The sequence below is a fragment of the Phalacrocorax aristotelis genome, chromosome 7 (genome assembly GCF_949628215.1).
Source record: "Phalacrocorax aristotelis chromosome 7, bGulAri2.1, whole genome shotgun sequence".
NCBI lineage: Eukaryota > Metazoa > Chordata > Aves > Suliformes > Phalacrocoracidae > Phalacrocorax > Phalacrocorax aristotelis.
This window is the reverse complement of record NC_134282.1, coordinates 39,139,037-39,151,939: the sequence shown is the minus strand read 5'-3', so window position 1 is coordinate 39,151,939 and position 12,903 is coordinate 39,139,037. Positions and strand designations below refer to the sequence as shown.

General features: G+C 37.4%; 1 protein-coding gene across 2 annotated transcripts in view; it reads right to left on the bottom strand.

Annotated features, from left to right (window-relative positions):
- The window catches only part of MYO1E (myosin IE), a 100,358-nt gene that overhangs the window by 47,880 nt on the left and 39,575 nt on the right, over positions 1-12,903 (bottom strand). For both annotated transcript variants that reach the window (XM_075100227.1, XM_075100226.1), the window contains exons 3-7: positions 12,752-12,841; positions 11,736-11,830; positions 4,045-4,132; positions 1,745-1,834; positions 740-871 (exon numbers count right to left, since the gene is read on the bottom strand). In XM_075100227.1, the coding sequence (XP_074956328.1) occupies positions 740-871; positions 1,745-1,834; positions 4,045-4,132; positions 11,736-11,830; positions 12,752-12,841 (495 nt within the window). The remainder of the gene's footprint in view (positions 1-739; positions 872-1,744; positions 1,835-4,044; positions 4,133-11,735; positions 11,831-12,751; positions 12,842-12,903) is intronic.

Here is a 12,903-nt window from a genome sequence, read left to right as displayed (position 1 = left end):
TTTAAATCCTGTGTCAAAAAGCCTCTCCAAGCCACAGATTAAAATCTGCAGTACAGTGCAAATTGTTCATATACCTTGGAAGAGGAGAATGCACAGCTCCTGGAGCAATTCCAGCTCCAACTCAGCTTTTCATCCTGGCAATGGCACTTCAACTTTATGTGAAGCTGCTTACAGTCACATACAATGCGCTGCCTTTACTCTAGTTTTGTAGACCTTGATCAACAGCACTTCAGCAGATAAAGAACTCGTATGTCAAGGAACAGTGAAGGCCAGAAAAGCCTTTTGAAACACAAAACAAAGAGGGGATGCTTGGAGGATTGAACAAAATGATATTATTCTAATGTCCTAGAAAACTTAACTGAGAATCAAATCTTTCTTTCAAAGCTGTGCTATGGATTTCCAGAGCAGAAGGTATAATTACACAGGCTGTTTAAAAAGAATCTGTTGGAAAGTTCTTATTTTCCATTATATTCTACTGTACTTTTCTATATGGGAGTTCACAGTGAATTTCCAAGCAAGGCCTTTGAAATATTGAGTATTTTTGTTCTGGAGCTGAAAGGCAGCTAGGTAAGTCTATGTTAGATGGTGTCTTAACATGCTGTCAAGCTTCCCAGTGATATCCACATTACCTTCTTGAGTATGCATTCAGTAATCTGTGTTGAGAATTACTTTTCCATCAAAAGGAAAAACTGGTCCTAGTTATTTTAAATAACTCAGAAAGGACCTATACACTTCTGACCTGGTAAAAAATGTGAAAACTCCTCTCTCCAGGATTCCTCATTACAACTCGAGATTTTTCCAGTAGGAAGTTGGAGATTTTCCCTCCATCTGGTTCTCCACCTGGGCTAAACTGGATTTCAAAGTATTTCCCCTGCAATAAATAATTAAAGCTGTTGAATGATTGGTAAACACAAACCTGAAACCATACAATTGTACTGTATCTCAAGGAAGGTTACTAGGATATTTAATCTTTATGGATGCAGTGACACAGCTGCCTCAAGGTATAACCTAAGCTTAGATTCTTGAAATGTGATAACATATCTTTCTTTCTGCATTTACACAGCACTAGACTTGAGATAGTAAGTGTCATATGTTAATGCAAACATAGAGAGGAAGTCAGTGGCTTCTTCTCACTGCTGAGACTCTTGCTAAGTAGAAAGGAAACCATAAGGCTTGCCTTATATGGGAAGTAAATTTAAGAGACTTATGACCAACAGCAAACAGTGTTCTGCTCGAAAGCAAGGTAAAGCAATTATCTTTTTCTTTCAGAGACACATAATTGCATTAATGCTCATGTTAGCTGAGGCACAAATCTCAAACTTGTACAGCCTACATGTAACTTCTAAAAACACAACAGTATGTTATCTGTTGAACACAACATCTGTTTCACAATATTATCTTGACCATTTTATATTGACAGACTGAAAATAATCCCTGCTTCATATATTACTGTGTATATTTTACTGATCTGGAAAACTGGAATGTTTGTCCCTGGCAAGTTATTTGCTTGAAGACTAAACATTTTATAAATAAATTGTACCAGTACATATTTTAAGAGAAACAAATGTACAACCTATACAGAATGAAGTACAGGCCTCTCAACACATTATATTTTAAAACACACTTTATATTTTATTTAGATTTACCTCATTTGTAGTCAATTTATATTACACTCCTGAATAACGTCTCTCTAAAAGCATAGAAGTTTGAAGAATTAGGTAATGTCTAAGGTAGAGGAACTTACAAATCTGCTGGAGTTGTTGTTTCGTACAGTCTTTGCATTCCCAAAGGCCTCTAGTAAAGGGTTGGACTGTAGAATAATATCTTTAACGTGCTAAAATTTTAGGAAACAAGAAATAGAAACAGACATTTTTTAAAGTTCTTACAGATTTTCTAGAAAACCATTACATCTAAATTAGATATTAAAAAAGCAAGAAAACCTGCATCTGTAAGAAATCCTCTGGAACAGATAAGGAATGGAATCTAACCTTCTTTTTTTCCAGAGCTTCTAGATCCTATTTTTTGAAGAAGATCCTACAAAATTGAACAAAATGCCTGAGGCTAAAAACCGGTCCTTTTGTTCACTGTTCTGCCAAGCAACACAGCCAATAAATTGATCTGGTTTTTTCATCATCCTGATTTTAAACAATTCTCTTCTTACACATGTGCATTTAAATATTTTGGGGGGTCTGAAACCACAACCAATGAAGTCAGAGCAGCATGAAATTTAGGAATCTGCAAGTCCCTGAGCAACCTGTTTCGGGATCAATTATGCTGCTACCTAGCTGTCTTAGAAAGCAAAAAAGTATGTTACTTTTGTATCTTTATCTGATCCTGGAAGTTGGAAGTATGGACAAGATATTAGCTTTGGAACAAGCCCAATGCATGCTGGGTCATGAAGAGAAGACTGAATTTTATTTCAAAAGAAATAAAATAGGGTGCTGGGTTGCATCAAAAAGGGCATCACCAGCAGGGAGAAAGAAGTCATCATCCCACTCTACGCAGTGCTTGTCAGGCCACTCCTGGAGTACTGTGTACAGTTCTGGTCCCCTCTATACAAAAAGGATGTGGACAGGCTGGAAGGGGTCCAGAGAAGGGCCACCAAGATGATCAAAGGACTGGGAAGCCTGCCATATGAGGATAGGCTGGGAGAACTGGGTTTGTTCAGCCTTGAGAAAAGGAGGCTCAGAGGGGATCTCATCACTGTATACCAGTACTTAAGGGGGAGCTGCAAAGAAGATGGAGGCTCCCTTTTTACATGGACTCACATGGAGAGGACAAGGGGGAATGGACACAAGTTGCTCTTGGGGAGATTCCGATTGGACACCAGAGGGAAATTTTTCACAGTGAGGACAGTCAACCATTGGAATAATCTCCCCAGCAAAGTGGTTGACTGTGCCACGTTGGACACTTTTAAGGTTCAGATGGACAGGGTGCTGGGCCATCCTGTCTAGACTGCGCTCTTCCTGGAAAGGTTGGACTAGATGATCCCTGAAGTCCCTTCCAAGCTGTGATTATGTGAAATGCTCGTGGCAAATTACCAACTTCTTCAACTGTTACTCTGTAATCACTAAGAATATTTTTTAATTTTGTACAAGAAGCTGGAATCTTTTAAATAAACCAAAATATTTACTTATGAATTATGTATGTATTTATTCCAAAAATAACACAACGCATACTTTCTCTGGATCACTCTCTTGGTTACTGAATTATTCTCTGCAATGTTCCCAGTATCACTGTTGCACAAAACTAAGCAGAAAGAACATACTTGACATTATAGACTGCAATAAAGCAAAAATTGACATTAAACACTCAAAAAGAGTAGACTGGTAAAAGCAGCTATTACCTGTTTACCACTGCCTGTCAGTCAGTGAATGACATCATTACGGGAATTTTTATGGCTAATTCAATTAGCTTTAGTTAACAGGTTTTGACAGATATAGCAGACATTAATAGTATAGTTAACAACAAAAGCAACTATCTGTTGCTTCAGCTAGCTTTCAAATACTCTAATTTTGACTAGATAACCTCATAATTCAAGATTATGTTCCTGCTGTTGGCTCTCTGACGTATGCATACAAATGGGAGATTTCATGGAAGTAAAAAAACCTGGAGTATCAGTTCAGTTCTCAACAGAACACCAAAACAGGAGGAAAAGTCCCACACACCTACTAAAAGGAGATTGGCTGTTGTTCTTATTCTGATTAAGAACAATAATTAAAGTACTTCTTACCCTGTAACTGAAAAATAAAGCTTGTAGATGTAATTCAGCATGAGAGCTACAAAACTTTTTGCAGAGAGGATTCTGGACCTGTGGATCTCCCTCATATGGCTCCCATCACACAGGCAGCCCAGCAATCTACAAGCAAGCAGTTCACTCTTGTCCCTCTGCTGTTGAGGGCTTCTAGCTGCCCACCCCACAAGCTTCTCCAGTAGAGTGCCTCTTGGCTGCCACTGTCTGCCAGGACAGACCTTTGCTATTCTACCTCTGAAGTAGATCTTTAGTCTATGCTTATACTTCAGTATTACTCTATATCAACTCACCTGTACTTTAGGGCCACCTCCAGAAATTTTGGAGATATAACTCATGATATATTTAGCAGCTACAGTCTTTCCTGCACCACTTTCCCCACTACAAAGAAAGGAATACAAAAATGCACTTGTTAGTTTTTAAATAACCCTAGGATGGAGTTATTGGAGTTATTTGAGATTTATCTTGTTCAACCAAGACTAGGTACTTTAACAATGAATAATAATAAATATACACCATATTTACATTGGGTAAGCTGCTAATATATAGATTGTGATACAGTATGGTAGCATGGTACTTGGATATGTTTGTGAATAAATCATTTTGAATATATCATCTTACGTGGACACCAGAATCTCTATGGGACTTCAAAGTCACAAAACTATGTAGACAGAGAAATAAGCATACTTAAACCAAGATGCTCAAAAGAGAACAAGTGTGTTAAGAACTCAATTCCCATCTAAATTTAGTGGGATTTCAGATCTTAACACAAAAAAAATTATTCAAAAATCCAAGGCTTGAATGCCACACCAGATACCTACTTCATTTCAGAAGCCTTTTGTTTTAGGGGTTCCTGAATGAAATAATGAGACATCATTAATCACATCCTGAATGACGGAAGAACTACCTTCCTGTTCCTATGCCTCTTGACACAGGGTACAAGGAGTCTTAATATTCCATACTAGCTTTCACAATTCCTTCCTTCCGTTAAAGTATTTCACTTCAATGGTGAATAATATTTACAACATCCGTAGATTTGCCTTCTCACAATTAGTAAGCTTCTCAAGACGGAAAGAAGATTGGCATGCCAGACAATCCAACCCCACACTTTAATTCATACCTTAAAGCTAACTTCATTTCAACAGAATTCCTCTGGACTTACAAAAATCTTGGTGCAAGTCAGCTTTGACCTTAATGAATTTACCCTGACCTGGACAACTATACTAATACAAAAAAAACCAACACACAGATGTTGGTTCAATGTCATAAAGGTCTGAAATATTTCTTTGCTTGTGTGAAAATCTGTGCTATCTTTTAAGCTCCTGAATAATTTCAGTGGATGTTGCTGACTCTTCTATCCTGCGCCTACTTGTTCCTGGATATGGATCAAATGCACATCTTTTCCTGCACAAATATTAGCTCTGTTTGCCAGAGAAACATCAGCATGTCCTGCATAGGAAAACAACTTGCTGAGAATGTCAACTCATATCTCCTTATCAGCATAAGTAATGGAGACATTTCCAAAGGTTTAATTTTGAAAAGGCTCCCCAAACTGCCAAGCTGCTCTTTATATCTTTAAAGCTTCCAAACAGTACCGAAATACTGAAGGGTTTTTTTTTTTTTCTCCCCGAAATGTTTTCATGCTTTTGTCTTCTCCTGACTGCAGTTTTACAGAAAACTTGAAATGGAAAAAAACACTTCTTGATCATCTCATCTGTGAAGCGCAGACCATGATTTTTATTATTGAGTCATCTTTTCCTAAGCATCAAGAAGAAAGCCTCTATTATTAGTATCTACTATATTCACAGGGACAGGCAGAGCTTGCTGGATGGCAAACTGTATTTAGAAGTTCAAACCAGCAATAGTTCAATAATTAAAATAACATTTCTGCAAAATTTTCTCACAGTAAATTTGCTTATCCTGTTGTAAAACAAGACAGACTAACCAATCTAAACCAAATCATACACTTGAGTTGATATAAGCAGTTTTCAACTAAGTACAGAGGAGGACTGGGGGCCAAACAATGAATTAATTTGATCAGGTATTATTTATTACCCAGTAAAAATGTAAAACATTTCTGTAAGATTTTCTTTGATGCATAAATTATCCTTCTCCTCTTTCTTCTAGTTAAGTGTGGCTTATGCTTCTCATTCCATAGCGCCTGCCACAGAAATTGACCTGGAGGAATACAGTTCCATTTTATTGTTAGTCTCAGCTTCAATATAAGCGGTAGTGGTCATTTATATTAAATGAATTTGGCTCAAAGACTGCCTTTCACAGTTTGCTTTAGATCTATTCAGGCATACACTTTTTTTTCAGTTTTACGTTTTTATTGATCAGAAGCCAGTAAATTGCTTCAATTAAACTAGAATAGGACAGGATGATGCATTATTTATGAACTGAAGTAACTTTATCTGATGGGATGGTATCTCGCCCCCAGTAAAGCTCAGGTAGCCAGCTGTAACAGGGAAATTGTGGCATTCGTGCCGAATGATTCTCACACAGGAGCTTTTTCACATGTGTCTTACCACTGTGCAGCTATTAAAATTACTTTGAGAAGATGATCTATCATTTTCCAGCTTGGTAGTTTTAAGTATGTTGGAAGTACAGAGGTTTTTAAAGGTTGAAAAATTGTTTTAATGGCTTAAAGTAAGTGGACTGTGGTACCAACAATTTTCTCAGAGACTTTTCTTACTAAAAATAAAAACATCAAATGGTCTCGATCACTAACAAAAAAATTAATGCTTTGAAAGACATATTGTTTCTTCTAGCACTATTTGCTCTTCAGAAAAGTAACATTTTATTCAGCAAATGCAATTAACACTTACCTGAAATCAGAATAAGACTACTAACGCAGGGGGAAGATCTTTTGCTCCTTCCTTCCCACAGGAAATATAATCAATGATTAGAGGAGAGAAGCAAGAGTCGATACATAGCCTCATCCTTCTCTTTAAAATTAATTTTCTGAGTGACATTTAATATAGCATCCGTGGCCATAAAACAATACCAGTAATACTTATCTACATCTCCAAGACAATGTAGAAATTTTAATAACAAATATTTATAAAGAACTCTTAGATCTGCCAGTAAAGAACACTGCATATGTAAAATACTCTGCTGTGTTTGGATAAACTTTTCAGTTTATACAGAAATTTTTTTTCTCTAATTAAGTTCAGAGAAACCTCAGTAGCATAACTTCAGTGAAATATTTTTCCCTTCTGAACCAGAACTTTTACCTAATTTTTCTTACTGCGTTAGACTTATGTTTCTACCATTTCGTCATTAAAATTCAACCACATTTCTAGTTAGAATCTGTACAGACTTTTTAGAACAATCAGTCAATTTGAGTCTTTCTGGAAAGCTGAGCTACCGAAGCTGACTAGAAATCTCATATTAAATTTTGAACTTAATAGACTTAAGATAGACATGAGTTGTTAATGAAAAACAGTTGGGTGGTAAGTGACCTTTCCATTAGCATATATTTGTAGTATTTAAGATGTATTGTCTTTTCAGGTATGCAGTCATACATAGCTTTACTGTGGTCAAACATTGCCACATGGATGTAAAAAGTAAACTAGAACTACAAACAAGAAGGATTGAAAGTCTGCTTTAAAGCAACTGCAACATCTTCTGGCAGAGATCACAGAAAGAAAGTGAAAATAAAGTCCTCAACTTTATAGAAAGGTAGAACCTTAAGAACACTCAGAAGAAACGTATTTGTTGCTACATAATAGAAAAATATTAATCATAACCTCCACTCTCTTAAATAAAGGACAGTGATAATCCACAAGGAACTAAAAGCCACAACAGACAATCCTTCATAACTGAGATCTTGTTTGGACAACTCCTTGTTGCTAGTTTGGAAGGACCACCATTTCAAGCAAGGAAGAAATGCAAACAGTTTGATGTAGCAAACATTTATGAGCTTGGTTCAAGAGAGGCTTAAATTAAATATCATGCCTCAGTAAAACATAAGCTTAATAAGAAATCAAACTCCCGCGTAACTGTGTTACTCATGAGTAAACTTCCGTCGTAATTCTGCCCGATGCGTACAAAAGGAGGGAAGAAAACAGCAGGTACTGCTCCCTCCTCCCACCTAACCACAGTCTGCACCCGCATTCAGCCCAGGCAGAATCCAGCCTATGAGTAATTTCATTGTTTAACAAGGTTAGCCATTCAAAACAGCTCATGGCTCCTCAGCATGTATACATGCATACATGTAATTTTCTTAATGCATATACATGTATGCTGCAATTACTCCACTAATGCAACAGGCTTCCCCAGCTCTGGAAAGGTTGTTTGGTAACAGTTTTTCTTTTTAAATTAGTATTATCACATTAAAAGATTATTTTTGGTTGGTATCTCCTCAGCCTTTCAGAGAACAGTATTCTCTTTTGGATCTGCTTTCATATTTCGTTCACTAACTTTTTGAAGGGATGAGCTTTGTCTATCAGCATCTAAATGCATTATTTGGAATTGTGAAATTAAATATCTTGGCAAAAGGGTGTGTGACCATCACAGAGACACAGGGTCCTGCTATAGCAAGACACTGCAGGGACCTTCCTTCACCGGCCTGGAAATCTATGTCTAGTCTCTAGGAATGCATGTCCCCTCATAGGTTCAGAGAAAGATGCCACAGGTGCCCAAACCACATGCTGTAGGACAACACAGGTGTGCACCAACCCCTTCCCCATCATCCTTGCTTCTCCATTCCTGAGACTCCATGTGCACCATAAGCCAGATGTAGCCTTTTTGATCTGACTCTGAATCAGTTCAGCCTAGACCTTATTTCTTACCTTCTGTCTTTGCAAATGTTTCTTTAGGGGGGAAATATGGCATCTTGAGGGGGAAAAGAAGGAAAAACCTGTGTTTTTTTCTGTACTAGCTTGCTCTGTTCCTTCTTTTCCACCAGGGGTTTTCAGTGAAGTCACTCCAAATTCAGACTAGTTGTGAAGCAGAAAAATCAAATAGGCACCTAATTATAACCATATTGTTATCATCATTCATTTTCCACAGGACAAATTTTTGTGGCAAAAACTATGGTTCACTGAAACGCAAAGGTTGGTTTGAAACTGCTTAGGTTCAGCAGACTTCTGTGGAACTGAAGACAGACAGGCAGAGCTCTATCTCAATTTTTTGAGAATCACCAGTTTAGGGGCAGATGTGGTAAAGTCCTTGTAAGCTATTAAGTGAAACTGATGGTGTGGTAGTAGACATGAAGCTAGCTAGAACATTCATTTCACTCAAGATCCACAGCATCTTGGGAGCTTCTACTCTGCCAGCAATTTCAGTGCCTTCTCATCTATGAAATAAAACATACACAAACAAATTCCAAACCTCAAGAAACTTAATTCTTAAGCCAGCTCTAGTTGTTAGAAATAGTGATGACATTAAAATCAGAAAATACAGGATGTATCTGAACAGTTTAAATGAAATGTGGTCAAAAGGATTAAAATATCAACCAAACAAAATTATTTTTGTGAATAGCTGAGCTACTCCATTTCATAAAAATAATTTCTAAGTGTCCCAAAAAATCAAATACCATCATGAAAACTACCTGTAAGTCTCATCCATTGTTTTTACAGTGTTTGTAGTAAGAATAATCAGAGGAAAAATAAATGTGTAGAAAGGAAGAGGAACTCTCTGAAATGTCCCTGGCAAACATGGTTTTTCTTATTTCAATTTTGCAGTAGATTTCAATTAATTCCAGCAGTTTTTGAATAGGCTGTGTGCACACTGAGAGAAAACTCACTCTGCACAGACAAAACACAGACACTCCAAAAACCATGTCATCCATCATTCAAGCACAACAATTCTCACGTGAATTTAAACCTGTAAGTCTGCACCTCAGCATTCTAAAAATGTGACCCTCTACACATTGTTGCACTTTAGGGCATTAGCATTGGATCAAAAAAAATATTTTTAAATCACAGTTCACCACAGTTGAAAAGGTTTTCACTATAAATTTAGCTTCATGTGAAACATCCCAGGATCTGGGATGTTACTTTGTTCAAAAAGCAAAATAAATGCTGATTTTACCCATTCCTAACAGGTCTGAATTTGACTAAACGGGACTAGTAACTTCACCATGGCAACAGTTTTCCGAAAAGGAATACTGAGCTCAGGGAACAATTCAGATACACGAGAGACAGGAATATGAGCTCTGGGCATTTTGTTTCATATGGCACTGTGCTCTAGCCAAGGGCCCAGCATAGGGAGCCCTTATAGGAGCACAGCTCAATGTAGCAAACTGTTAATGCCTGGGAGACCTTCCTACATATCAAATCAACAGTTTCTACATACCTACATACACTTTGCTGATAATGAGAGGGACACACCTGTGCACTCTTCCATTGTAACATGTTACCCAGGAAAGCTCTGCCTGGATGACCCCCAGGCATAGATTCAAAGAAACAAAACAGCGAATATAACTTTGAAATAATTATTGCTCACAAGCTTTCACAGCAGCTCATCAGTGAGATGTATTAGTATGAAATCTATTTTCACACTGGATCATTCACTAAGGTACAGGAACGCTTGCACAGGGAGCACCTCCACATCTATGACCCACATACTAAGCGCAGTTCATAATACTCCTGCAACAACATTAAATTAGAAAGTGGCTGGTGCAAGGGCATTTAAGCTTAAACATCAGTGACCACCTGCCATTTCCTGACAGGTTCTGGCCTAAGGAATTGAGTGCACTAAGTCACATGGCATCTGATCACCACTTACAGCCTGTCCCGTTGGGGATGTGACACTGCAGGGCACACAGCCACCCCAGTGAGAAGACCAGAGGGGGTCCCCTGGACAAAGGAAACATTCAGTCTTGAAATCTCTCTTTTGTTAAATTCATAGTGATGCCTCTCAGCGTCTTCCACAGAGAAATGACTGAAAGCTTAAGAAATGCTGTTAATAATAAAATAATGACTGTTTCCCTTCAATTTTTTTCCTCTTTCTTTTTCCCCAATTCTTGGGAAAGTCTCATAGGCCAGTGGTCTCCATACACTTTTGATCTCACATGCCATTAAAATATGTCTTGTCTGGCACACACTCCCAATGTATATATATAATTCATCTATTTAGGAATTACACCTACCTACTACTGGAGGTCTAATATTTTCTTCCCACATCCCAGTGGATTTCACTGCACAGCCTCTGTGATGCATGCACCCCACTTTGGAGACCACTGCCACAAGTAAATTGAAATTCCACGTGCACTACAGTGAACATCTTAAGTTTTCTATGTAAGAAGGAAAGTCAGAAGAGGTAAAGTGTACCAGCTCAAATGTCCTGCTGTTCTTGCACTCTGCACACTTTCTTTTATCATACACCATCCGTAAACCCACAGATGAAAACAAAGCATACCTCTGGACCCAAAACTCGCCTTGACTGTGAAATGTAATGCCTGTCATTAAGAAAGCTCAGTAATAATTCTATAGTGAATTCCCTCAGCCTAATAATTAAAATAGAGTTTAATAATGAAGACAAAATTAATTTTCCAGTACCTCTCTCCTCCTTTTGTCTCTGACTGAATGCAAGCAAAATTCCAAAAGGAACAAAAATACATCTCATTTTAAGAGGGTGGGAAAAAAACAGTACTAAAAACTGTGGTAAAACTAAAAGTATGGTAAATGCAGTCAACGTGAGAATGTTGGATTTAACAGTATCTGTGGCTGCTAAGTTGTTAATCCATCTCTCTCATGTAGTCATTCAAGCTGTTGCAGTTTTGGTATTGGGCATGAAGCTGCTATGTGAGAAAGAGATTTATTGTGGTTAAGCTATCATCAGGATTTCACTGATGATTTCACAACAAAAGGGAGGGTCAGAAAGTACTTAGCTATCCTAGAAAACCCCAAAATGTGCAGTGGACATGGACACAGAAGATTCTTATTGATATAATAAAAATTAAACTTTTCTGCTTCTTAAAATTAAAACACCAAAAGGAGATGATTAAATAATTTTTTACAGATTTTCTTCTTACCTAATAATGACACACTGATTTTCTCTGTCAATAATCATGTTTCTGTACATGCTGTCTGCCAGAGCATAAATATGTGGTGGGTTTTCATATTGTGCCTAGGAGGGAAATAGAGAATAATGTTTCAACACAGCATTAAACAATGCAGAAAGAGCAATATGAATTTTTATTTAAATGGGAAGAATGATTTTCCTGGAAAAACAATTCTGAATTCCACTTTATACTGAATTTTCCCATGGAATTTTTTTGTTCATTTAATAAAAACAAGCCAAGGTCTCTGGGTTTTGTAACTGATCTTTCTCTCATCCATAATTTTCTCCTAAACTATTGTAAACACCCTGTTCTAAAAATGGTCTGTGCTTGAAATATATCACTTGTCCAAGACAAACTCACATAATTTAAGCCTATTCCACCAGTGGTCATATGCTAACAATAAACTACCTAAACCGCTACACAGAGCCTGGTGCTGTATGTCTCATTTTCATCCACTGAGTCCATTCAAACAGAGTGGTTTCCCAAATATATGGACACGACCAACTCAAACAGAGCAGGAAACTGAATTTTAAGCCCCTAATGTCCTTGTGCTGACTCACTCTTCCAGTTGTATTTTCAAAAGTGGCATCTAATTTTGGAATCTCAATTTTTTATTGTTCTTGTCCAGTGTGAGAGTTCTCAAGTCATAGCCTCCAAATCCACTAGTGACCATTTTGTATTGTGCACCACACTTCAAGCATACTATAGCTTAAAAACTGCCTTTACAGGAGGAAGGACGTGTCAAGGAGAGAAACCTGATATGGATTAGAGTTAATCAGTACAAGCATTTTCTTGAAATACATATCCTACATTCCAGGGAATTCAATTTGAAGACTCAATATATGGTAATGGGCATCAGCCAAGTTCTCCCAGGCTAGTACAACAATACCAAAACCCAGAAACAAGTGCATCCAAGAGTTTAACGATGTAGAATAATTTTTACATGCCCCTGAATACTGCAGTACATTTTAGACTGCTTTACTTACTGCTCCTTGATACATTTCAATTTCCTTTTCCCCAAAATAAGGCATTTGCTTGAAAGGATTCACAGAGATTAATACAGAGCCAATGTATGTCTGCAACCAAAAGAAGTTAAGGTAACAACAGTTTCACAAAGTATTATCTTACCACCAGTGAC